This window comes from Balaenoptera ricei, chromosome 9, assembly GCF_028023285.1.
Source record: "Balaenoptera ricei isolate mBalRic1 chromosome 9, mBalRic1.hap2, whole genome shotgun sequence".
Classification (NCBI taxonomy): domain Eukaryota; kingdom Metazoa; phylum Chordata; class Mammalia; order Artiodactyla; family Balaenopteridae; genus Balaenoptera; species Balaenoptera ricei.
In genome coordinates, this window is record NC_082647.1 from 7,336,601 (window position 1) to 7,364,568 (window position 27,968).

General features: G+C 44.5%; 1 protein-coding gene across 1 annotated transcript; it reads right to left on the bottom strand.

Annotated features, from left to right (window-relative positions):
- ZNF398 (zinc finger protein 398) lies at positions 1 to 27,968 on the bottom strand. The gene is made up of 6 exons (XM_059933133.1): positions 27,746 to 27,968; positions 24,165 to 24,560; positions 17,215 to 17,341; positions 16,553 to 16,666; positions 7,280 to 7,393; positions 1 to 5,883 (listed from the first exon to the last, which is right to left on the bottom strand). Exons 1-6 carry the CDS (start codon positions 27,767 to 27,769, stop codon positions 4,733 to 4,735), a joined length of 1,926 nt encoding a protein of 641 aa, XP_059789116.1. The 5' UTR covers positions 27,770 to 27,968; the 3' UTR covers positions 1 to 4,732.

Consider the following 27,968-nt stretch of genomic DNA (forward strand, 5'->3'; position numbering starts at 1 on the left):
TGAGGTTTTACCAAATATTTTATTTGAAATGTAACCTGGCAATTTTAAGAGCATTGCAGCGCAGTACTTTTGAGGCCTCTCTGATTTGACTGTATCTCTCTGCATTCTTCAGTGGGCGGTTGGTCTTAAGGGGTGGAATTATGTTTTGTTTTGAAGAGGCAGTTTGACCAAACTGACAGAAGTCATTGTGTATGTGTGTATAAATAGAATTACGGCCAGAGTTACATATTTAAAAAGAAAGTGGAGCTGGGATAGAAAGGAGGAATAACACCCTAGAAAGTAACAAATCACTTCTTTTGCAAGATACAGAAACAGCACCTTCCATGTCCTTTATGCAGGGGCCATGAGCTCTGGTCTTGGATGTGCTGATGAAGTAGAAGCCTTTCAAGGAAGCCTGATACAGGTGAAAGAGAGTCTCTCCTCTCCTCGCAGTACTAGAAATGCCCCACTGTGCCACCGTTGGCCCATTCCCAAGTCAGTCTACCAGGCCCACAGATCCTGGGATCTGGGACCTTCCCTCCTGACTACAGCTGACTGAACCAAGATGAGCATGTAACCCAAGGGCAGCTAGTCCAAGGGTTGGATGGAGACTTCTGTGGCCTGGTATAGAAAGAGGAGCTGGGCCAGATCCCACATGTTAGAATGTGAACTAAGAAAAGTCAAGAGAATCAGAACCACCTGGTGTCATGGCACACACAAACTGTTGGGAGCCAGGAGATACAGAAAAGACAGAGTAAACGAACAGGCTAAATGGAAGCAAAAGATGGAAGGCAAAAGCTACGTCATCAAGCAATCACGTGCTTTTGCAGAGCGACCTCAGTTCTCTGCACTTTCCCCTCTCTGGTTGGGCCTGCACCTTTCCTGACGGCTGCCCCCTGACACCTCTGTGTGCCAGGCTCTGTGCTAAGCACTTTCACAGGTTGCCCCCAAACCCTGACACCTCCGAGACATTCTATTTTACAGATAAGGAAACTAGGCTCAGGATGGCTAAATAATATAAGTTATGTTACTTCTTATGATGTCAGGACTTGAATCTAGGTCTGAATCTAGTCCCTGCTTTAAGCCATTAAGCTGTACTAACCCACATGACGTGTCCTTACAAGACCCAAGCACTCCCTACTCCCATCTCCCACCAATTTGCCCTAACTTGAGGATCTTTTGCTTGTAAGAGCCTGACACTTCCCAAGTCAAAGAATGTCCTCTGCGTAAAACCCTGCGAGAAGACTGCTTCCTTTGTCGAGTGAAGGGAACAGGGTCAAAGGTGTCCACCGAGCACACAGAAAGAACATATCTCTGATGATAACAGAGTCCCCGGTCTGTGAGAACCTTTTGGGGAGACTTGCTTTTCCTCATCGTTCCTCAGCAGCCCCCAGACAGCTGAGGAGGATGCTTTTTACTGTCTAAGAAGCTACAATGTGGGATGTGGCTATGGGACAGCATGCCCTGCCCCTCCTCAAGAGGAAATCTGAGCAGAAGTTTGGGTTCTCCATCCCATTCAGAAAGAACAGATAAAGGAACTCGGGCCCTCTTTTATCAACAAGACTGTTGCCGACTGAGACAGTGAACATTTGTTACTCCCTAGTAAGCCATAAGGTCTGGTCCTGGTTGAGATAGGCATGGACACCCAAATATTTAAAAATGCTCCAAAAAGAAGCCCAGCAGAGTCCCCCAACAGAAAGTCCGCAGACTATTACCAATGATGAGGGAAGTTATGTAAAGCACTGCTGGGAAGTTATGTAAAGTAGCTAGAGCCCAGTCATGGTGTTCCAGTAACAAATATCCAGCAGAAAAGATCAGAGTCTTCTTTCACTTTCTGGACAATCAACTCCATTTATGTTCACATCTGTGGCTAAGCCAGAGGTTCATCTTACGGTGATAATGAAAAATCTAGTAAGCAAAGAGTGACTCTGGTTACAGTCAACAGCTGGATCCACTCCAAGGAGATGGTGCCTATTTATGTGATAGTACAGACTTCCCAGCCCAGCGGGCAGACTGATGAAGAGCACATTTCTAGGTTTTCCTCTTTCCCACTGTGTCTGGTCAGGAAGACCAATCCTCAGTTACTGTTAAGTGTATGGTTTGTCTCAGGAGCCCTTGATGGACCACGTTTCTCCACACACTGGAACCTCTCTGTTGGACTTATATTTTCCACTGGTCTATTTTACTTATCCACTTTTGAATCTTAAGCAAACAAACTCGAATTTAGAGCTGGCCTGGAGTTCTACCTGGTAGAGGACTGGTGGAGGGAAAGGAGACCAGAAAGTACAGTAGCTGAACCCCTAGTTTGTTCTAGGGCTGAGGATTGGATAACATCTACTTCCATCTTTCTGGCATGATGCTGCCCATTCCCTTTCATTCAGCTTCACGGCTCTTGCCTCACTGGTATTTGAACTCTGTTCACTTCTTGCCAAAGTGTGGGTCCCTGCTGGCTACAGTTCCTTGCAAAAGGGACTGTGGGACCTATCTGCAGCATTTTAATCCACAGGTCTCTTTCATTAATAAGCTCTGTGTCCTCAGTAAACCTTTGAGTAAAAAAGAATTTCCATGTTATCTCATCCATCATCACACCTAGTGTAGGAGTGCCTTCTCCAGCAAACCCTGGCGAATGCTCAAATCCATCTGTTCAGAAAAGGGACCTCACCACATAAAGATCTGACTCTTCTTCCTTTTCATTAGGAAGATCAGGATGCAGCCAGAGCTGGATCTCACACTCAAGTTCCTAGTGGGTCACCAGTAAAGCTGGAACCCTGGTTTTGGGATCCCCAGAACCCCCCAATTTTCCATGGTATGGGTCCAGATTCTAGCTAGAAAACTCTTAATCCCATATGCCAGGGTTCTGTTTATCATCCCTCTTGGTTTGTCCCATACCCTTGCCTTTAGACTATAAGTTATGACCGTGGAATAGGTCTCATACACATTTCTTAGGCCTCCCATGATGCTTGGTGTTAAGAATGTCACAGATGTTCTATAAATGTGATTATCCTAAAGAGCAGCATGTTCAGACAGAGCATTCCCAGGAGCAAAGCTAGCTGGGGTGACACTTTTTTCCTAGTGTAGTTACACATAACTAGGAAGGGTGAGGTTTGGGCTGAGTGATAAGGGAAAAAATGGGTCCTTCCCTTATCATTTCATCAAGAAAGTGTCTTGTCTAAATACTCGCAGACCCTGTCACAGCCATCTCAGGAAGATTCAGGGGAAACAGGAGAGTACAGGTACAAACAACTTTTCTGCCCAAGACTTAGGACTTCTGCATTCTCTGTCTTCTACCTCAGTCTCCAAGCAAGAGTAAAACAACAAATCAAACTGATTTCAGTCAAGTTTCAGCAAGAATGTCGCTGCTTTGATTTTGCTGTCTTATTTTGCTTTGCCTGGATAAAAGCCAGAGATAGAGACAGGATTTTGGCAGGAGAAGGAATGTACAAAATTTTTTTTTTTTTAATTCTAAAGGTTCACTTTTTTTCCTTTCACCAGCCTCATTTTGCAGATGAAAATCTGAGATCTGTAAAGGGAAACTGGCCCAACTGCAAAGCCACTTGGGAATGGGACCAGGCTCAGATGCTCCCAGGTGACTGACTGACCGACCCTGACAAAAGAACACACGGTAGCCAAGGTCCCCAGAAGCAAAGCCAGCAGGAAGAGGCTGTCCTCATCCACACCTGGTGCTTAGCTCTCAGGGGCCTACGAAGTCCCTCAATCTGCCCATCGCCGGGGGGGTGAACAGACACTCTGCTGGCTCAAGAAAGTGGCATTGTAACTATCATCTCACTACTGAGGAAGTGAAAGGTGAGAGTCCATTGGCACCTTCCAAAACTCTGTAATGCTTCTGGAAAGTGCTGTGACCTTTTCTGCTGATGATCGTCAGAATATCAGACACCGGGAATGGAAAAGCCAGCTTACTTGCTTGGAAACAAAAAGGAAGAATATGACATAAGTGACTCTAAGAAGCAGGGTTCAGGCACAAAATCTAGGCTGTTCTGTCACTTCTCGGGGATCTCTAGCTTTTAAAGCTGGGGCTGAGAATCCTGCTCCCAAATTTTTAACCAGGACCCCGGCAAAAGTTTCTAGCAGTTTAAATGGCAGTAAGAGCCTGAATGCTTCAAATTAAGCTAGTGAAAGAACTGTTCTCCTTAAGAAGCTTTTAAAGTCAGATTTTTTGCTCATCCAGTATTAAACAAAATATATTAGAAGAATTAATCTAGGAGACCTAGGAAGGCAGTCTTGAGTCATCATTTCAGGAGAGACAGTACCCAAGCATGTGAGCCAACTGGAGCCACTGTCTGGGAGGAACAGGAGTGGTGCCCAGGCTTGGGCACTTTCTTCTAGCAACCATCCTACCATCAAGGAGGTGATGAAAGGCTCAGTTAAACATTCTCTGCCGCAGAATGGGCTTCAAGCCTTGGAGGCTCTTCCACGCACCTGACTCTACCTAGTGATGGACCACCAGAGGCCGAATCTTGCTTTTCAACCTCTCTGCAACGTTCTTATAACTTCTGCTTAGGTGATGTTTTTGAAAAGATGGGGAAGCTGGGCTCTCTTCTGGGTCTTCCTGGGTTTCACAATGTGCTGCTCTTGTGAAGTTCCGAAACTCAAGCACGGCTCTAGTCAAGTGCACAGGACCCCAAATTCACTGACGTGCCAGGCAGGCATTACCACCGGGTTAGCGGGGTGCAGGGGCTTCTGGGCTTGCCTCTTGCCCCGCTGCCAGCACGGCTAACCCTGAAATGAGAGAGATTTACTGAACCCCACCTCCAGTCCCTTCCCCATACCACTGATTGGCCTCTAGACCTTCGGTGTTAACGCCCAGGCCAGCGGTTTCGAGCCCAGTTAGGAGGGGGCCCGGGGGGTCCGGCGGCTGTCCAGAGGGGTCACTATGCCCACCACAGCCGCCACCGTGGCCCGAGCGCAGGTGGTCCTTGAGCGTCTGCTTGTAGCGGAAGCTCCTGCCGCACTCGGCGCAGGGGTAGGGCCGCTCGCCCGTGTGGATGCGCTGGTGCTTCATGAGGTGGTGCTTGCGGATGAAGCTCTTGCCGCAGTGCGCGCAGCTGAAGGGCCGCTCGCCCGTGTGCAGCCGCCGGTGGTTGAGCAGGTGCTCCTTGCGCATGAAGCTCTTGCTGCAGTCAGGGCAGGGGTACGGCCGCTCGCCCGTGTGGATCATCTGGTGGCGGATCAGGGCCGAGTGGCCGTTGAAGTCGATGCCACACTGAGGGCAGGAGAAGGGCCGCTCCTGCGCGTGGCCCCGCTGGTGCAGCAGCAGGCTGATCTTCAGGCTGAAGCTCCGGCCGCACTGCGCGCAGCGGAAGGGCCGCTCGCTGGCGTGGGCTCGCCGGTGGCTGGCCAGGCGTGCCTGGTCGGCGAAGCGCTTGGGGCAGTCGGGGCAGGGGAAGGGGCGCTCGGTGCTGTTGTGGACCCGAAGGTGGTAGGTGAGTCTGGACGGGTGAGTGAAAGTCCTGGCGCAGTGCGGGCAGGTGGGTGGTGTCTCGCCGGCGGGCGGCTGGGGGCCGCGGTCGGCGTGCGGGGGGAAGTGCCTGGGGCACTGGGCGCAGGGGGCCGGGCGCTCCCCCGCGGGGCCGCACCGGTGGGTCAGCAGCATGTCTTGGCTGAGGCTCTTGCCGCAGTGGTGGCACGAGAACACCTGCTCCCCGGCCGGAGGCGGGAGGGGGTAGCTGCCCAGCTGAGTGAAAGTCACTTGTCCCTCAGAGGCTTCGGCCAGGTCGGTGGCTGGACGTCCAAACGGCGCCATGGGCGCAGACTGCGGGCTTTTGAAGGCCACGTCTGGAAACGTATCCTTAGCTGCTGCTGCCGGTGGAGAAGAGAAGGTGACGGGCACCTCGGGGCACAGGGAGGCTCTGGCAAGGCCTTCAGCTTTGATGACAAGCTCTTCGTCTGAAAGAAAGGACTCAGAGTCACACCTGTCAACAACAGGTGTCCCAGCAACTCTCCTGTGTCCCTGCCCAGCTCTGACAGGCTGCTCTGAGCTCCTCATTGGCCCAGATAAGGAAGGCAGTGGAGGGCTGAGATAATAACCAGGGTGTCTGTAGTCCCTGAGGCCAATCATCAGAGAATTTACTACTGAACCTCTCCAGCGCTCCCCGTTTGGACAGGAAAAACCCTGGCATCAATCTCCCCAGCATTACTTTCATTATGTTTCACCTCTGCTCACAAGCTCTGAAATGTTCTCTGTTGCCTATTGTGATTAGGCCTAAAATCATGTATTTATCTAATCCTGTTCCTTTGTATTCTGCCAGGTAAGTCCTTCACTATAGTTAGCTATCTCTTCACTTTCCTGGAAAATAAAGTACACATTTCTGCTCATACGTCTTTGATCATTCTGCCCTCCCTTTTGTAGAATGCATCTCCTCTCTTCCCATCTTCCCAGATTATACCCAACCACATAGGACCAATTTTCTAAGGCCAATTCTAGCTTCACATCCTGGCTTGCGGGGATCTTAGTTCCCCAACCAGGGATGGAACCCAAGCCCCCTGCAGTAGAAGCACAGAGTCCTCATCACTGGACCGCCAGGGAAGTCCCTTCGCCTCCTTCTTTAGGCCTTATCTAAATACCCAAACTAAAACTGATGTGATGTTCTCCGAACTTCTTATTTCTTGTATATAAGTCATCCATCCCACTCACCCTTGACATTTAATAATAGGCATGCCTGGTACTGATATGTGTGGCCCCAATATAAACTTCTTGAAGAGCAGAAACTGTCTTTTTTTTTTTTTTCCCCCCCAGGGTCTAAGCACAGAGCATAGAAGATAAACAGGTTGCATTAAGTTGCATAAACGATCATGTCTCTTCTGACCTTGAGATTCTCTTCTGGTTCAGATGGCAAAATACAGATGGTGCTAAATGTCTTAGAAGACGCGTGTTTCTTCTCATGTCACTGTTCTTCCTGAGGGAGAGCTCTTCATTAACATTCCCATTTGCGCCTCTCCCAAGACCCTGCTGTCTGCACTGGTTGCCTCTCCCACCCCCTAGCTCTGTTCTGTCCCTTCTGCGTGCTCTTCACATGTCCTGTCCTTCCCCATCCTCAACCTTCTGGTCCATCTGTATGCACTTCTTTTTCTTCTAATCTGTCTTTACACTTAAGAGTATGTTTTCTCACTTAAAAATGTATCTTGGTTTGATTTCTGTTTCATTTCTAACTTACTTGAACATGCTTTTTTTTCCCCTTTTCCTCATTCCTCACCCACTTCCTTGCGTCCACAACCCCACTTCCTCTGCCGTTTCTTCTCAGTGGTCCTGGCATAAGCCGGGTCTGGGCGGCTCAGTACTCACCGGCATAGGTGCTTTTGCACATGTCACTCTCCTTGGGCTCCTGTGGGGTGCCGACCTGGGTCTCTTCCTCTTGTTTAATCCAAGACAGAATATCCGATGTTGAAATGCCAGGCTCTGTTTGTGGGGGAAGAGAATGGCCTTCAGGGCTTGACTCAGAAAGTGGAAATAATCATGTTGGTTTGCTGAATATTACATTTTGCCCAAATATTTATCTCTAATTAACTATAACAACAAAATGAAACTAGCCTTTTAAAAAATGCATATAACATCTAGAGAACCAGTTCAAAATGCAACCAAATTTATGAATCTTTACATGATAGACTCACGTTGATTCACTATTTTCAGTGAGCCCATTTCAAAACAAATCAAAATTTTTATATTAGAGATGACACTCTGAAATAATCTAGATTCAATAGTACCTTTCATTTCATTAGCACACTTACTTTCAAAGTATTTTCACCTTTTTCTCACACAGCTTTTTTATGAAATAATGAAGCAGGGAATATTTTCTCCATTTAAGTAGGGGGGGCCCTCAGAGGTTAAGTAAATTGCCAGTAAGGAAGTGTTTACAGTGAAAAGCTATATTATCAAAGATTTGCTTTAAAATACGCCAAAAAAAAAAAAAAAAAGATGAACCGAAAACTTTAAAAAAAAATGTTAATTTGAAAACAAATACAGGGACTTCTCTGGTGGTGCAGTGGTTAAGAATCCACCTGCCAATGCAGGGGACATGGGTTCCATCCCTGGTCTGGGAAGATCCCACATGCCGCGCAGCAACTAAGCCCGTGCGCCACAACTACTGAGCCTGCGCTCTAGAGCCCACGAACCACAACTACTGAGCCCATGTGCCGCAACTACTGAAGCCCGCACACCTACAGCCCGTGCTCCACAACAAGAAAAGCCATCACGATGAGAAGCCTGCGTGCCGCAACGAAGAGTAGCCCCCGCTCGATGCAACTAGAGAAAGCCCATGCACAGCAACGAAGACCCAACACAACCAAAAATAAATAAATAAAATTGATCCTTTAAAAAAAAAAATACACTTCCAGAATTACAAAGTTAGGTTTAAGCACAGATCTGACTGCTCAGGAACATTTTTCAGGTTCCCAATTCTGGGTTCTTTCCAAGAGATCATATTACTTCTGCTTATTAATGATATAGGTTATTGTTTCCTGAACACTGGGAGTGGGGAGAATAGTATTTGCAAGTCCCTCAGGCCTTGGGGATTCTTTTGGAAAGAAAAAAAGAACAGCCTCTAAAGGCTTTGCACATAACATGCCTCATTTGGTCAGTACAGAAACAGCTGTGCTTGCTATTCCAGCCGAGGTCTATATAGCCTTTTTTGGCCTAAAAGGACAAGCTGGCACGCTGACAGGGTCCAGAGAGTAAATTCAAGCTCTCTATATTATTTATGAAAAAAGCCTTGTACAAAGGTTATGGTTTTATTCCTAGCAAATGAACAGAACTCAGTGTTTTGTTTTTTGTTTTTTTTTTAGAACTCAGTGTTTTGCTCAATGCCTTTCAAATCAGTTAGAGACCACTGAAATCTAAAGTCACACCCAAAGGAGAAATAAGAGGTTGGACAAGACTAAGGCCCAAAATACTGTCAGGTTATGCAGACAGACGGAAAAATACAGGTTTTTGCACATGTGGCAGTTTGTCTTTCCAACTTCCTACTTTGAGCTACAAGGCTGAAGTGTATTAACCATAATCCAACCTTATCTTTTTTTGTCCAAGACTTTATAAACACACACATATATAAACAGGCAGTGAGAGACTGAGTGTAAGGAAGTGGATCTTTTAACAGACATCCAAAGGATGAACTGTCTATTCATCAAAAATATGAGACTTTTAAAATGCTTAATTGCTTCATTAGTCAATTTTCTGAATAATGAGTTAGTGCTCTAGAACCTCCAAATGTGATTCAAGTGGTTTTGACTTTTTTCTTTAGTTTATCATTATGAACTCATAGAATACTATACACTGGATGAGTTTCAATCCATTGCAGTCATTATTTTTTTTAACCATTTTTTAAATTGAAGTATTAATTTACAATGTTGTGTTCGTTTCAGGTGTACAGCAAAGTGATTCAGTTATACATATATATGTATATATTTTCAGATTGTTTTCCATTATAGTTATTACTGAATATAGTTCCCTGTGCTATACAGTAGGTCCTTGTTGTTTATCTATTTTATATATAGTAGTGTGTATATGTTAATCCCAAACTCCTAATTTATCTCCTCCTCCTCTCCCCCCGCTATCCCCTTTGGTAACCTTAAGTTTGTCCGTGAGTCTATTTCCATTTTGTAAATAAGTTCAAGTCATTATTCTTTTTAACGCTCAAATTGTCCCTTTATTGGCCAGCGGGAGCCCCTTCAGGTCAGTTCTATATCTTTTCACATCATCAAACATCTAGTTTCCTTTATTTCTGGTATGACAAACTAGACCAGGTTCATCTTGTACATTTCCGGCTCCAAGCACACAATCAATAATCTCTCCGAGAAACGGAATTTAGAGACAACAATCTGGATGATCAGGACGCTAACTGCTAATAGGTGGTCACTGCTTCTAGGTCTTTCCAATGGACAAAGCATAAAATACATACCTTTTAGAAAAAGGAAAGTGTCATGAGTTTATATTAATACTTATGATTCATATTTAAGATTACAGGGTTTTAGTTAAATCCTTTGATTTTATGCTTGTATCTTTTCTCTCTTATCCTGAGAATCTTGATTCCTAATGACACTACATAATCTTTGCTTTATCTGAATGTACATTTCAAAATAATACCAATATTATTAACAAAAATATGGACTCAATTTAAGATTTTTTTGTGGTATACAGTTTAGTTATTTCAGTATGTGTTTGATTTTTATTTTATATTTTTATGTAAAATATTTACAAAGCTCCAAAATCAAAACTATAAAATAAGGTACATTCAGAGAGGTCTAGCTTCCATCTCTAATCTCTCCCTCCCTATATAGGCAGCCATTCTCATTGGTTTTTGTTTTAATCTTCCATTGTTTCTTGGAAAAATATAAGCAAACATATATACATCTTTGTATTTTCCCTCTTTATGAGGTATACTATACGAACTGTTCTGTACCTTCATTTTTTACTTAACAATATATTCTGGACATCTGTCTGTAGCAGTATACAGAGATTCTTCTCATTCCTTTTTGTAGCTGTACCATTGTTTATTCAAGAGTCTCCTACTGATAGGCATTTGGATTCTTTCCAATCTTTTGTTACAATATTAGTCAGCAGCCAACCATAAAAGCTATGGAGGACTAAAAGAACAAGCCAGTTCTACAGAAATGCGAGTGGCTATTGTTATTACACACTGGCTCAGTATGTCTTCACTGAACTTGGGGAACCCCAGGAAGGTAACCCTTCTTTTTGAATAATGATGCTAAAGTTCCTCTGGTCATTTAACTAACTAGATCAGTAAAACTAAGTAAACATTTATTTTATCAAATAATTGGGTCTTAGCACTGTTGTCACTGAATGCATGTAATATGGTTGTGTCTACTACATTTGGTGGGAGTGGTGGGAGTGTATAACTGAGGACCTTTTGGAAGTGAAATAAAAGGAGCAGGAGTACTGGAATACTAAGGTGGCCTCATGCAGTCACCTGCCTGGTGACAGTAGGGCAACTACTGGCCCAGTCACCACAATAGCACTCAGAGTACATCTGCACAGGCCTGAGGAATCCCAACAGTGGATACTTAAAGAGACACAAATGAAAGTAAAATCATTGGTTCCTGCAAGCAGCAGGCTTTGGAGAAAGCCAGAGAAGACAGAAAAACTGAAAATGGTGATCAGGTAAGAGGAAGTCGATAAATGCTGAGGTTTTAGGTTTGAGGGGTAGTTCAAATAGAAAGGCTGATCCCAAGAAAGTATAAAATTTTAATATCTACACTGGTTGAATGTTATTTTAACTATGAGGAAATCTTATTGTATGTGTGTGTGTGCGTATGTTTTAAACAGGTAAGGCCCCAGGCTGTCTGAAAAGGAGCTGGAACCTTGAGGTTCTGGGATGTATACAAAGGTATTATGAACTAAGTGAATTAAAACAAGTGCTGAGGGACTTCCCTGGTGGCGCAGTGGTTAAGAATCCACCTGCCAATGCAGGGAACACGGGTTCGAGCCCTGGTCCGGGAAGATCCCACATGCCACGGAGCAACTAAGCCTGTGCGCCACAACTACTGAGCCTGTGCTCTAGAGCCCGCGAGCCACAACTACTGAAGCCCACGCACCACAACTACTGAAGCCCACGCGCCACAACTACTGAAGCCCGTACGTCTAGAGTCCATGCTCCACAACAAGAGAAGCCACCGCAATGAGAAGCCTGCTCACCGCAATGAACAGTAGCCCCCACTCACTGCAACTAGAGAAAAGCCCACGCGCAGCAACGAAGACTCAATGCAGCCAATAAATAAACAAATAAAATTAAAAGAACAAAAAAAAACTGGTGCTGAGATTTGCAGCAACATGTATGCAACCAGAAATTATCATGCTAAGTAGAATAAGTCAGAAAGAGAAAGATAAATACCATATGATATCACTTATATGTGGAATCTAAAATATGGCACAAATGAACCTACCTAGAAAACAGAAACAGACTCAGACATAGAGAACAGACTTGTGGTTGACAAGGGGGGGGTGGGGAGGAGGGAGGGGGGAGGGGGGAGGAGGGAGGGGGGAGGGGGGAGGGGGAGGGGGGAGGAGGGAGGGGGAAGAGGGAGGGGAGGGGAGGGAGAGGGGGAGGGGAGGGGGAGGGGAGGGGAAGGGGAGGGGGAGGGGAGGGGAAGGGGGAGAGTGGGAGTTTGGGGTTGGTAGATGCAAACTATTACATTTAGAATGGATAAACAACAAGGTCCTACTGTATAGCACAGGGAACTATATTCAATATCCTATGATAAACCTAATGGAAAAGAATATATAAAAAGAATGTTTGTATGTGTATAACTGAGTCACTTTGCTGTGCAGCAGAGACTGGCACAACATTGTAAATCAACTATACTTCAGTTAAAACAAAAACTGGTGCTGAGATTTGAATTCTTAAGCAGACAATAAAAATACTTGACACATGAAACTACCATTGGTAAAGATATAAAAACTTTTTTTGCACCTTTTGTGAAATAGGTATGGAACTGTAACATAGCAGGTGAATATATTGAGTATTTGTGTAATAAGTTAAAACCTCTAAGTTTTATTTCCAGGATAATTCTTGTTTGCAAATAGGCTAAAATAAAATAAAAGGATTATCATATTTGGATGTGCCTTAGTCGCTGATTTTGTTTAGGAAAAGGTGGCCTTGCTGGATTGGAGTGAACAGTGATAAAGGAGATAAGGGTGATGCACCCAAAACAATGATGATCAAAGAAGTCTCCTCAGGACTACAAGGTTTGAGAATGAATTTATTTTACTTATGGGTCATTCTAGAATCTTGGCTCTAGTCCATGGCTTCCAAACTAGAAGAAGGGCTAGATAATGGGCTTTTGGTAATTATTCCATCTGAACTTCTTAGTTAAGGCTTTTCTCCAAAGAATTCTAAAATATTGGAGTTCAGTATTAAAACTATCAGCAACCAAATAATGGCCACACACACACAGAGCTGGTCTGTATTTTGGCCCTAGTAATAGAGTTAAAGAAGAATTTCAGAAATCTCAGGTTTATATTTTTCTGTATTCTCCCATTCACTACTATTTTGTACTCATTGTAAGCAGTTTTATCTAAGATACTAGACATCAATGACTGTTCCCTAGGAGGAATAATAATTTCTCTTTTCCTTCATCAGATTCAGATGATGGTGATGGAGACAGAGCATAAAATTAATTCTAAGATATCTGGACATAAAAAAGAGGGGGTGCCACATGGCACTATTGCTATCCCCAAATCTAGTCTACCTATGCATATTTTTATTTAATTACAATGCATAGTTCTTCCTAAAGCTCTAAAATGGAATACAATAATAAATTATGGGTGTTATTTTATAAGAAATATGGATAAATCCAAACATAATTTTAGAAAATTGTTTCTAAAAGTACATCAAAATTTTAATGTAAACACACTGGTCTAATAAAAATTACAAGGTGTATTAAAATTAAACAAAGATGGGAAATTCCCTGGGGGTCCAGTGGTTAGGACTCCAAGCTTCCACTGCTGGGGGCCCAGGATCAATCCCTGGTCAGGGAACTAAGATCCTGCATGCCCCACAGCACAGCCAAAAAAAAAAAAAAATTAAACAAACGTGATGATGTTAAAGAAAAGAGAAGCTGCTTGCTCAAAAATGAAAAGTTTTGATTCCTTTTTTTATAATAACAAGATGTTAAAAATGATATAAATGGTTAAAGTGAAGAATAATCTACGAAAAAAATACTTTATTAGTTCTGTCACTAAAGTGGCCCAGCATTAGTATCTACCTGGCATCCGTGTGGACAGTCTGTTATGCACCTTGATGACCAGACAGTTAATACTATTCTCCACAGAAAGGAAACAGGACTTTTTCAATGTGTTAGGAGAAGGAAAATCTAAAATAGGCTCCTGTTAACACAGCAGGCCTGAGACTGCCTATCCTAGAAGGCCTGCTTGCAAGGTTGGTGCTTGGCTGGCAAATAGCCCTCTAAGCTGATATCAAACTTTCCTATATGTTGAGTGCCTCACTGGGCCTAAGCTGTTTGTACAAACAGTGTGGTTTATGTTGAACATCCACTTTCCTTCTGGGAGTCTGGAATCTTGGTACATGCCAGACAGAGGGTGCCTACGTGACCAGCCTTGGGTGCTGAGTCCCCAGAGAGCTTCTCTGGGAGACAACACACTGCACATGTTGTCACAACTCATCGCTGGAGGAATTAAGTGTGTCCTATGAGACTCTACTGAAAGGGGACTCTGGAAGCTGGCCCCTGGTTCCCTCCAGACTTTGCCCTGAGTGCCTTTAACCTTTGCTGATTTTGCTTTGTGTCCTTTCACTGTAATAAATCTCAGCCCTGAGCGTGACTATATGCCGGGTCCTGTGTGTCCTCCCAGCAAATTACTGGGCCTAGGAGAAGTCTTGGAAATCCCAACACAGCCTGGAACATATTTTTTTAAGAAAACGAGTACTGAGGCAGTACTAGAAGGACACAGGAGACACAGGAGATAGTTTAAAAGTCCTCTCACTTGTTGACAATTTGAGCAACCAAAAGAAAACAACTGAATTAAACGAATAAAAAGGCATTAAAATATAATTAAACCTAAAAGGAGGAAAATCTTAAGGGTTCTAAAGGTTAGAAACATATGAATTTTTTAAAGGCTATATATTGATCAGTCCAAATTATATGACTTCTATCCTCAAGTTCTGGTAAATATCTAGGTTGGTAATCACCAATGCAAGCTAAAACTCTAAAGAATAAAACCAGAGTACTAAATAAATGCAATGCTTACACTGTTAATTCTAAATAAAAATGTATTAAAGTATAAAGGGTAACTACCCACAAATAGAGTCTTTTCTTTTTAAGATTTTTTTTTTTGATGTGGACCACTTTTAAAGTCTTTATTGAAATTGTTACAATATTGCTTCTGTTTTATGTTTTGGTTTTTTGGCCCTGAGATATGTGGGATCTCAGCTCCTCAACCAGGGATCTAACCCACACCCCTGCACTGGAAGGCAAAGTCTCAACCACTGGACCTCCAGGGAAGTCCCCCACAAATAGAGTCTTAAAAACCAAGGTAAAAATAAATTGACAAGATGGAAGCTAAATCAAACTTTCATATATAATCTCAAAACCAAATTATTTATACCTTTTCCATTCATCCCTAAACAATAAAATGATACACTCATTTTTTCTCACTGAGGACTATGTCATGTAACTAACAAAGGTGACCAAGGAGCCATTTCCAATAATGAATTTTTCTGCAATCAAATAACCCATCTTTATTTGTGATATGATTTTAGACTCATTATTTATATCCATGATATAGAGATAAATAAAATTCAACCTGTTACACTGCCTAAATACAATCACCTACACATTCTTAAAAATAGTGGGTAGCAGATATATACGTTCCTCAAAACTCAGAGAATGGGACTTTCCTGGTGGCACAGTAGTTAAAAATCTGCCTGCCAATGCAGGGGACACGGGTTCGAGCCCTGGTCCGGGAAGATCCCACATGCCGCGAAGCAACTAAGCCCGTGTGCCACAACTACTGAGCCTGCGCTCTAGAGCCTGCGAGCCTCAACTACTGAACCCCACGTACCCAGAGCCCGTGCTCCACAACAAGAGAAGCCACTGCAATGAGAAGCCCGCGCACCCTGATGTAGAGTAGCCCCCACTCGCCGCAACTAGAGGAAGCCCGCACACAGCAACGAAGACCCAACGCAGCCATAAATAAATAAATAAAATTAAAAAGAAAAATTTACATCAAAAGAAAAAATATAAACAGATATTGAACTCTAGGTAAATGATATTCATGCTGAACTAATTAGGGGGAAATGTATTGATATCTGTACTGATTTTGAAATACATGAAAAATAAGATGTATTGATGCGGGGATAGAGGGATGCAGGGATGGATATATATGTAACAGGGAAGTACAGTAAAGTGTTAGTGATAGAATCTAGGTGATAGGTATCTAGGTGTTCATTGTAAAATTATTTCAAATGTTCTGATTGTTTGAAAATTTTCATAATAAAATGTTAGAAAAAATAACAGTGTATGGGGCGGGGGTGGGTTGTCAGAGAAGTTCATCTAATAGAGATGTCTGGAGGATGAATTTTCTGTGAGCTTTCTATCTATCAAAGAACAAAAATTGCATGAGATTTTTCTGATAACAGAGGTGGGACTTGAGAGAAATAATACTGGACTTTGACTAGCAGTCTTTCCCACACAATATCAAGGAGCTGCCAACCAAAAAAACCAGGGAGAGTTAACTAATGATAGCTGGCTCCCAAACTGGGCAAAATCCACTTTGCCCAGGTGGATGCCATCAGGGTCTGCCAGTTAAGTGCGTCCCCGAGGGACCAGGCAGACTCCCAGCCCCTTAGCACTTCTGAACAGCTGGGCACACATTCCCTCAATAGCCCTTAGGTGTGTGGTACGGATGAGCGAAGGCCCTGGACAAGGTTATCTCTAAGCTCTATTTAAATGCCTGATGACCCATTTGCAGTCTACTTGCTTTAGGACTGAGAGGCTCTAGAAGCCCCAAGCCCTGCTTACCTTAGTTCTGAGCCATCATCTCTGACCAGGAAAGGGAGACAAGGAGTGGATACTCTCTTCTCTCACTCACCTTCACTGGGATCTGTGGGAATCTCACTTCCCTCTGGCCCTGCCTGGTCCTCTGTATTATGGTCCCCTTCTGGCTGAATCTGAGATAAGACATCAGGTTGATTCATGGCATAATCTAGGAGAGGAAAATGGGAAAGAGGGTATGACAAAGTGATAAATGAGGATGACAACTAATGGCCATAAAAGCTGAACTGAAGGCTGTGAGGTCCACAGGCCCAGGGAATTTCTTTTAGAGTCTAGATCACCTCCCCCCACCCATTCACCTCCAACTATGGACGGTATCTATTAGGAAACAGGTAAGAGGAGAGGTGAGGTGTGGGAAAGGCACATGTGCTACTTGGGCACGGCCTGCTACTTCCATGGAGTAAGAGTGAGTGTGCCTCGAGGAGGAGAGGCAAGGCCCTTTCAAAGTGAAGGATACCATGGAAACCACTGCAGCTGGCACACCCATAACCCATAACCTTGAACTTCATTCTCTGCCCCATGATTTGGCAGAAGGAGAGATCATGATTTCCTATTTAGCAAGCGTGAACTGGAAATCTTTCGCTTGGAACCAGAAGTGTGAGGACAGAGTGAAAATGAGGACACTGGAGGAAAAGGGACCATTCTGAGACTTCTTGGAGCTGCTGTCACCTCATTCAAAAGGTGCCAACTTAGCCTCACCCATGGAAATGAGGGACTCGTAGTTGCCCTTCATGATATTCTTGTAAAGTTCCTTTTGCCATTCTTCTAATTTTTCCCACTCTGGAGTGGAAAAGTAGATGGAGATGTCATCAAATGTCACAGGCACCTGAAATTACAACACTGGGGTTAGTTTCTCTCACTGCAATTTAACCATTCAATAAATCTCTACTAAATGCCTACTAGTTACAAAAAACCTATGTGAGATGCTGAAAGGATACAGGCAATATTTAAGACACAGATCTAACCTCCAAGAGTTGACAGTGTTTTCACTGTGATAAACTTTAGGGCTATGAGTTCTAGGAGAGTGTAAACAGTCACTCATAGAGGTAGGTACAAATGCAAAGCAGGATTTAATTCACAGAACTCTACATATTGTGAATATCCATCAAGTACAAGGCTTATCCTAAGCACCAAGATTATAAATATATCGTTTCTGCCTAAAAGGAGCATATGACTATATTCAAATTAATGACATGGACAAGAAATTTTGGAAACAGAGCTATAATGGGGTTGGGATGAGTCTAGAAAAGACGGAACTTTGGCCAGTCCTAAAAGACAGGTAGGTTATAAACAGGCCTAATGTGAATGGGAAAAACATTTAAGCATGGGACAATGGAGAGTGCATTCAGAGAACAATTATGGATTCTGCCTTGTTGGAGTCAAGGTTTCATGAAGGAAATGGTCATATACAGAACAGAATCCTCCCACCTTCCAGCACAATTCTGTCTAAAGCTAGGAGCTTATCCACAGGCAAATGGATATGTTTCTCTGGAAAGAAATACAAGAGTTGCCTGGGGAATTAAGGCACCAAGTATGGGCACTATCCCCTAGTGTAAAGCTCTTCTCCTTCTGCCATCATCATAATGGCTAGCTCTTCCTTTTCCTGCCTGAGAGCTTTCAACAGTTTTATTCTTAAATATGAGCTTATTTCTAAGTATCAGTGACCATTTAGAGAAATCCTGCCACATGATCAAGAAAGACTAAAATAAAAGGAGGGAAAAAAATAACTGTGGAAAAAATAGAAATACCTAGGCAACAGAATTTTTTTAAAAACCTTAATTAGTAATCCCATAAAGATTCGAGAGATATTAAACCCATAAAATAAAAACAGGATGCTACGGGAAAAGAAATATCCAAGAGCAAGAAAGACTCTGGGTAACTAATATATATACATATACTTTTTTCCCCAAATTAAAAAATTCAATAAAAAGATACTCATCTTCATAAACTTAACATATCCTTTAAAATACAAAGGTCTATACAATTCTATGAGGCAATTAATTTCTCTCTAATTGCTTCATTTGTGTCATCTTTTTTTCCCCAACCATAAATTTTGTTCCTTAGGAGCTAGAACCATAAATTACTCATTTTATATCCTGCTCAGCATCTAAAACCAACTGAGGCAAATGTAGATGCTCAATAGTTAATTTTTTGTCTAATCTCACTACAGAAAAGATTTGTGATAGCTTACAACAGAAACACATGTGATAAAATAATGACAAAAATAAAGGATTGAGATGGGCTTCTGGTTCAAGATTGTGAACTAAACACACATGTACTTCCCTTTCCACCCAGAGTTCCATTGAAATGACAGTAAATAAGATCAGGAGGGATTAAATAACAGTACCAAGAATGAGAAGGAGAGGCCGTCACTAGATCAGAATTTCTGATGAGTTTCTCACTGAGACCTAGAGGATGCGCCTGTGCTGGGGCCTAAGGTACGAGGAAGCTGCATCTCTGACAACACACAGGAAAGGACTGCAGTGACGAATCCAGAGAATTCCAAGCTCAAAGCTGGCAGAGATGCTGAGTAGGGGTTACTGGTTATAAACTGCAGTCTGGAGGTCTATCTTTGGAATAGCGGGGCCCCCCTGCCTTGTCCTCATCAGCCCTGGTAAAGCAGCATTTACCCCAAAGCTGAAACCCAGACCTCAACTCTAAAGAAATTAAAAAACCCACCTGGAGGGCTTCCGTGGTGGCACAGTGGTTAGGAATCCGCCTGCCAATGCAGGGAATACGGGTTCGAGCCCTGGTCCGGGAAGATCCCACATGCCGCAGAGCAACTAAGCCCGTGCGCCACAACTACTGAGCCTGCGCTCTAGAGCCCGCGAGCCACAACTACTGAGCCCGAGAGCCACAGCTACTGAAGCCCGCAGGCCTAGAACCCATGCTCCGCAACAAGAGAAGCCACCGCAATGAGAAGCCCGCGCACCGCAACGAAGATTTGCCCCCACTCGCCACAACTAGAGAAAGCCCGTGCGCAGCAATGAAGACCCAACGCAGCCAAAAATAAATAAATATTTTTAAAAAACAAAAAAACCTGCCTGGAGACAGCACCCGGTCCCAGTGCGGTGCTGACAACTTAGAGTACCACCTTACTCCTGGCCTCTGGGTGGCCCCCGCACTGCCTGTTTGCTCCTTGCACAGCACCTTAAAGTGAAGCCCACCTATATCGGGCACCTATGGAGAGAGCCTCTCCTGCAAAGGAAAGATCCTTTGGTTAAACAGACTTACATGGTGGCAGAGAAAATACACCAGCTTCCTCAAATTAACCTCTTAATTAACCTACAAACAACCAAGGATTATTCGATATTGAAAAAGTAAAACTAACAGCATCAAGATGAACACACACTACAAACAATCCTAGAGAATTAAAAAAAAAAAAAAAAGCTCTAATACATATTCTCAGAGACACTCAAGTAGATACTGCATCCATTAAAAAAAAAATTCAGGCTGCTTTAAAAAAGGAGAAAATAAATATTCTGGAAAATTAAATATATACTTGTTAAAATAAAAGAAAGGCTGGAAGGAAACGTCACAGAACTCTAGTTTAAAAGGTGAAAAATATGAAGGAAAAGTTAAAGACACAAAGACAATAATCCATCATCTGTCAAACAGTAATTCCAGAAAGAGAACAGAAAAAAATGTGAAAGGGGGAAATGAAAAATTATAAAAATAGACTCACAGAAGAAAATTTTCCAGAGTGGAAAGCGTATCAGTCTTCTGACTGAAAGGTCACACCGAGTGCCCAACAAAAATTTTAAAAGACCTACACCCAGACACATCCTCAACAAATTTTAGAAAAACAAAGTACAAATAGAAGATAAAATCTTCCAGAGAGGAAAAAAAAAAAAAAGAGATTTCTTACAAACAAACGAGAATTGATTTGTTATTAAACTTTTCATCAATGGCATTTGATGTTATGAGACAAAGGACCAATGCCTTTAAAACTGTGAGAGAAATGGAATATTATTCAGTCTTAAAAAGGAAATTCTGACACCTGCTCCAACATGGATGAACCTGGGAGAGGTCATGCTCAGTGAAATAAGCCAGTCATACGGGGACAGATGTCATACTGTATGACCCTACCTAGATGAGGACCTAGAGCAGACAGATTCACAGAGACAGAAAGCAGAAGTGGGGTTGCCAGGGGCTGGGGGAGGGGGGAATGGGGGGGGTTATATAGGTGCAGCATTAAAGTTTTGCAAAATGAAGAAGTTCTGAAGATGGTTGGTGGTGATAGTTGCATAACAATATGAATGTACTTAATGCCACTGAACTGTACACTTAAAATGGTTAAAATGGTAAATATTTTTTCTTTTTTCCCCTCCCCCCCAAAATGGTAAATTTTATGTCATATATGTTTTACCACAATTTAAAAAATTAAAATTAAGAAAAAAATTTTGAGGGAAAATTATTTTGAATTTGGCATTCAAAAGTAAGGGCAGAATAAGAGCATTTTCAACAAATCAAGGACACAAAATTTCTTTGTGGCCCATGTTTCAATCTAGTAAATCTTCGATATATTTCAATTTCATGAAGAAATCTTTGAGAGAAATCACATTATTTTATACATGACTTTGGAGTTTAAGATGGACAGTTTAAATGTTATCCATTCATCCAGGTAAGACAGTAAGTAACTTTATGGCAAATACTAAGTTAAAATTACCCAAAAAAACCTCTGGAGGCGCTCCAGATACACAAACAAAACACACTGTGGGGAAGGTTCTCTCTAAGATGCTGACTCTGACCCCTCCGGCCTCCTGCTCACCTCTGCTCCCCTCCCCTGCAAGTCTTAAAGGAGCCTCCATCGCCTCTCTTCCCGTTCACTCTTCAGCCTGCTGCACCCAGTCTGCTATCCCCGCCACTGCACTAAGACAACTCTTGCGAGGTCCCCAGCGAGGCTGTGTCGCCAAGTTGTATTCACCGTCCTCACCTTTCTAGCCCTCTCAGTAACACATTAACCCACATGACCACTGTCCCTTGACCCTGTGACCCACACACTCACTGGCCACCACTCCCACCCATGGCGCTTGGTCCTTGGAATCTTTCTGCTGCTTCTCCACATTCTCGCCCGAAGTAATCACCTCCGGCCTCATGACTTACAATACAATCTGTACGTCAATGATTTCCAAATATTTCTCACCTTTGAGCTTCAAAGATCACTTAACATCTCTCCTGAACATATCCCAGCCATCTCAAACCAATGCTGCCAAAGGAGAACTAATTCCTTCCCACCCTGAAGCATCCCCACCTCTGTAAATGCCAACACCATCCATCCGGTCCTTCAAAAGTCTAAGAGCCGGTGGTTAAGAGCATACGCTCTGGAGCCAGCTGGGTCACAGTACAACTCCATTATTTATATTTACTGACTGCATGATCTTGGGCAAGTTAGGAGTCTTATGAAAGTAATTAAAGCACTTACAACAGTAAGTGCTCAGTAAATTATCACAGTTAATTTACAGCTATTGTTCTTAATTCCTCCTTCCCTAATTCCCATTAGTAAGTCCTAACGTCAATTTTACCATCAAAACAGCCTGAATCTGTCCACTTATCTCCATCTCCACTGCTGCCACCCTCACTCAAGCCACTCTCGGCCCTCCTACTATTACAGTTGCCTTATTGTTTTCTCCCTGCTTCTGTTCTTACCCCCAAGACCCATTCGGCCCAGAGCGGCCAAAGAGATTCTTTCAAAATACAGACCAGATATAACTCCTCTGCTAAAAAATCCCCCAATCTTCCCATTACACCCAAGATAAAGTCCACATTCCTTACCTCAGTCTCCAATGCCCTATGTCCGTGGTTCACAACCGTAGTTGCATATTAGAATTATCTATGGAGTTTTTTTTTTAACATCTTTATTGGAGTATAATTGCTTTACAATGGTGTGTTAGTTTCTGCTTTATAACAAAGTGAATCAGTTATACATATACATATGTTCCCATATCTCTTCCCTCTTGCATCTCCCTCCCTCCCACCCTCGCTATCCCACCCCTCTAGGTGGTCGCAAAGCACCGAGCTGATCTCCCTGTGCTATGCGGTTGCTTCCCACTAGCTATCTATTTTACGTTTGGTAGTGGATATACGTCCATGCCACTCTCTCACTTTGTCACAGCTTACCCTTCCCCCTCCCCATATCCTCAAGTCCATTCTCTAGTAGGTCTGTGTCTTTATTCCCGTCTTACCACTATGTTCTTCATGACCCTTTTTTTTTTTCCCTTAGATTCCATATATATGTGTTAGCATATTGTATTTGTTTTTCTCTTTCTGACTTACTTCACTCTGTATGACAGACTCTAACTCCATCCACCTCACTACAAATAACTCAATTTCATTTCTTTTTATGGCTGAGTAATATTCCATTGTATATATGTGCCACATCTTTATCCATTCATCCGATGATGGACACTTAGGTTGCTTCCATGTCCTGGCTGTTGTAAATAGAGCTGCAATGAACATTTTGGTACATGACTCTTTTTGAACTATGGAGTTTTAAGATTAATGATTAGGCCCCATCCTGAACCTGTTAAGTCCGAACCTCTAGATGTGATGCCCATCAAAATTTTAAAAGCCCCCCCAGGTGATTCCTGTACAGCTAGGACTGAAAAACACTGCCCTAAATGAGCTGCCCCCCTGCTTCTCTAGCTCCACTTATTCACTGCACACCAGCCAACTGGTCTTTTTCCTTCCCCTCAGTGTTTCAAGTTTGTTTGTGCCTTTGGGACATTGCACCAGGTATTCTTTACACCTGGAAAGCTCTTCCTCAGATCTTCTCCCAGTAGGTTCCTTCCTGTCATTTAGTCTCAGCCTAAAAATTAGCTACTTTATGAGACCTTCTGTGACATCCAATCTAAAAAATAAATCACCAGATAGCACTTTTATTTTTATCAAAGTACTTAAATGGATTTATTTTGTTTGTTTATTTTATCTTTCCCTCTAAAATTTAAGCTCCAGGGGAGCTTACAAGAATTGTTCACTGCTGTGCCTTCAGGAAGTAGATATCAAGCAAATAGTAAGTGTTCAAGAAATATTTGTTGAATAAACGAATAAATAAACGGGCATGTTTGGAAACTAGCTGCCTCAAGGCTGTCTTCCATAGCTCAAGAATGATGTTTATTTCCTGTTGTTTTAGGGACTATTCCCTTCAGAAGGGCCGGGCCCTAGCACTGTGGCGCACTCTGGAAAGGATGCTGCAGGACAGGACCCATGTGGACCCTAGACCCACAGACAGCCCCAAACCTTATATTAACCACTTAACTCCACATCCCTTCCTCTGTCCTCTTTTTTTTTTACCAGAATTTCCAACAAATTCAAATTGACTGATTTAAATAATATTTACTTTTGTTTCCAACCAAGACTGTAGCAGGCAGGTTAATAAAGAAAAAAGTGACTTGGGGATAATGGGCAGGAGAAAGCAAAAGAGAAAAAAATCCATCTGCCGGATAGCCAACTCTGGATTGGGAAGACTTTTCCAATCTGAAGTTTGACACTTCACATGATCACTAAATTGAACATGGAATGCTTCCAAAATAGATAAAACACAAAACAACTTCTTGGTTCCTTCAGCCAAACTGATTGACCAAGACTACCCCTTGCTAATAGTCTAAGGTCTAGTGGTAGCACTCTGCACGCAGAAGTGGAGGTATTACCTTTGGGATATCTCCTTTAATACCAGGGGGCAGCCGCAGGATCCAGAAGTTCCTGTTCCTCAGAAGGTTCTCCAAGTTCTCCAGACGCCTCTGCAGCAGCCCGTACTCCTGCAGCAGGGTCCCCAGCACCGCCCACTTGCCCTCCAGCTGGTTCCCGAGATCAGCCACTGTCTTTTCACAGCTGGCCAGCTTCTTCTCGGCCGTCCCTGTCCGTCCTTCCAAGTGCAGGAGTCGCCGGCTGTGGACCTCCACCTTTCTCTCGATAGCCTGCACGGCCGCCACTACTGTCCACAAGGAGATGGCCGCAGTCTGCAGGTGTGCTTCATTTGCTGCTGGGGGTGTGGGAAGAGGAAGCGCCTGCAGGGATGTAAGGCATTCGGAGTCCCATTCAGAAGTCTGTGTGCAGTGGAGAGAGGAGACGAGACACTGAGTGTTAGAAGGAGCCCTAATCCGAACTAAAATGAGATAAGTGCTGCTTAAGTGGCCAGCAGAGATTAATCTAAATATAGTTTTAGTAGTGCCTGCATAAGCCTCATCTTTATGGAGCTCATTGACATAAAAAGCCAAGAGAATTGCTTTGGTGGTTGAAGGATGGAGTAGGTAAGACAGTGAACAGGTGAAACTGGATCAAGAAGCAGCCTGGCACAGAGCCAATCACCCAGAGGCCAGGTTGCTGCTGCATCCTCTGTCTCTGGAAAAGCTCTAAGGGCATCAGGATCTTTCCAGGTTTCAGTGAGCTCAGTGCCCTTCTGATAAACCCCTTATTTATTGACTTAGGCTCTGGCCCCATCCATCACCCTGCTGACAAGCCACAACCATATCATTCAGTAGTAGTTGAATAAGCTGAGAATGTTGAGTGTGGAGAAAGCATGACAGCTATTTTCAAATATTTGAGGGTTATAAAACAGAAGGCAGGACAGACTTGTTTACTCCTATACTGTGTTACTCCAGAGGGCAGAACTAGAACCAACATGAAATTTTCAGGAACGTAAACTCTGGCCTATATAAATACGTTCTGAACTAGATCTTTCCAAGAACATAACAGGCTGCCCCCTCACTGAACATACCCTGGAACAAAGAGTGTATAGAAAATGAAACTCCTACAAGTGGGAGGTTGGATGAGGATGACCTCTGCAAAGCCTTCTGACTCTACGAGTTCAACAACCGGCTCTTTGGCCACAACCTCCGGTCTCTGCAGCTCTCCCACTACCTTTTTCTCCTTTCACCTGCTCTGCAATCCCACTGAACCCTTGACCGTTCCATTTGCTCCCGGTTTACTGGCCTGCTCCGGGCTTTGCTCTCTTCCTTGGCTGATCATTTCAGCTAACTTCAACCCCCTCACTCGTCTGCCTTTCTGCCTCACCTGCTCGGCTAACCTCCAGCTTTGAATCAGTTCAGTTGTTCTCATTCTCTGTTCCTGGAAGCAGGCTGGTAAGCCCTACGAAATGACGTCACACAACCGGGTAAACTGGTGTCACCACACACCCGTGGTCTCTAAGCTCAGCAGGGACTCAGCACTGCCCTGTGCCCCCATGCTCCTCTTCCCATGCCACAGAGTGGCCACTACAAGCCCCTGGCCCTGTCCAGCTTTTAGTACAGCGCCTCTCAAACTAATGGGCGTCAGCGTCATCTGGAGGTCCTGCTAAAATGCAAGACTCTTGATTCAGTAGGTCTGGGAGGAAAACCGGGAGTTTGCACTGAAAACAAGGTGATGCTGCTGTTGCTGCTTCAGGGGGCGCAGGCTGGGCAGGAAGACCCCTGTCCGCTGTGGGCCCCTCACTCTCAGGCGATGACGCGGCCTCCTACTTTGAGAAGAGGGTTCGAACTATTAGACCTCAACTCTCTCAACGTTCTCCTCTTTCTCTTCGTTTTCTTCACACTCCTTCCCACTTCAAACGCATCAGTAGCTTAGTCCATGCTTTCTTCTTTCCTTCCCTCAGGAAAAAGGTTCATCCTGTTTAAAACTAATCTCTCCACTTTATGCTCTGAATGCCACCTCCTTCCACAGTTTTAGGTACACGGATCTTTTCTCTTGTTTATGGTCAATGTTTCAATCTCTCCTGGGTCTTCTCCATGGGACTGACCTGCACTGTTCAATATGGTAGCCACATGTGGCTACTGAACACTTGAGATGCATTTATTTCCATTGAGATGCGCCGTTGAGTAAAAAATACACACCAGATTTTGAAGACTGAGTATGGGGAGAAAATGTAAAACTTCATCGATAATTTCTTAATACTAATTACACACTGAAATATTTTGTAAGCCTTGGGTTAAACAGAACATATCATTAAAGTACATTTCAGCTATTTCTCTTTACTTCTAAAATGTGACTACTGGGAATTCCCTAACATCCAGTGGTTAGGACTCCGCGCTTTCACTGCCAAGGGCTCAGCAGGCCACTGGGCAAAAATAAGTAAGTAAATAAATAAAATAAAATAAAATAAAACGTGACTGCTAGAAAATTTAAGGTTATATATGTGGCTTCTATTATGTTTCTATTGGACAGGGCTGGCATATAGACACATGATCATCTCTACCATATTGAAAAACAAGATCCAAAAGGGAAAAATAGGTCTGAGGGCACAGATGACAGTCCCTCTGCTCGATCCCCCACCCCAATGCTGCTGCTTCTTCCTTTTTCCTCCTCTTCCCCCCCCTCTCACTTTCGGGTCACTACTCTGTAGGCCGGTCTGGCTCCTGATCCACTACAATGACTCTCCTTGGCGTGAGCAGAGGCTTCTTAGCTGGCAAATCCAAGGCATCGTTTCCGGTCCTGTTACTTGACTAGTCCCTGCTGGTTCTGCACGGCTCTTGTGTGCAGCGACTGTCTCGGTCAGCTCTGCAGGCTTAGCAACTGCCGGAGCGGGCTTGGCACGCGGCAGGCCTGCAGTAAACATCCGCGTAATGAATAAAACACGCAGAAGGTAATCCCGCCCTCGGAACCTGCACCAGTCGTTCACTCTGCAATCCCGACGGAGGGCCTCCTGCGTGTCCGGCATCGTCACGGGCTGGGCACTGGGGATCCCTGTCCTCCGGCGCTCCTTCAACACACCTAAGTGTTGCCGTCACCACGGCATCTGTGGCTGCGCGAGGCTCACGGAGGCGGCAGTGAGGGTGACTGTGGGGTCGGCTCCCAGGGCTGGAGAATGGCTGATGAAAACCCCAAACCAAGTCAACCCCACTGCCCCCCGTCCGGCAGGCAGGAGCGGGGCTGGCACCAGGCGAGGATCGCTTCACTCATTCCTCTTTCATTGGTGTAAGAGGCTCTCTCCGCTGGAAACCTCCAAACGAGATGGGCGAGCCGGGGCCTCACACCCAGGCGCAGGGACCCAACGATGGGGGAGGGCGAGCTGTCCCAGACCCGCTCTCGGCGTCGGGGTCCCCCCCAGGCCCCTCCCCTGCCGGCGGGACCCCGGGGGGTGTCTGTGCTCGGCCGTCCGGGCTGCGCCCCGCTCCGGGGCCCCGCGCCTGACAGGCCGGGCTCCCCGCCCTCCTCCCTTCCCTCGAGTCCGATCGCAGAGCCCGAGGCGCCCCGACCCTCTCAGGCTCACTGCGCTCGGCCCGCGGGCCGCCCTTACCGGAGCCGGGGCTGCCTCGGCCATGGTCCTGCGCTGTCCGGCCCGGGCCGGAGTCGCCGCCGCCGCCGCCGCCGCCTCCGCGCTGCCCCACGCAGGCCGGCCCCCGGCCTCTCCGCAGGCGGCGCCCGCCCGGCCCTGCCTTCCCGACCCGGCTGTCGCACTGCCGTCGGGCCCGGCTGCTCGGGGCGCGGGGACGCGGCAGAGGCGCGGGGCGGCCGGCCGG

Bases quoted from the DNA above. Each gene is read 5' to 3' on its own strand.
- ZNF398 (XM_059933133.1), bottom strand. From the start codon at position 27,769: ATGGCCGAGGCAGCCCCGGCTCCG. The intron at 24,561-27,745 runs GTAAGGGCGGCC...CACTGCACACAG, and splicing joins CCGAGGCAGCCCCGGCTCCG to ACTTCTGAATGGGACTCCGA. The intron at 5,884-7,279 runs GTGAGTACTGAG...CCTTTCTTTCAG, and splicing joins GTGCAAAAGCACCTATGCCG to ACGAAGAGCTTGTCATCAAA.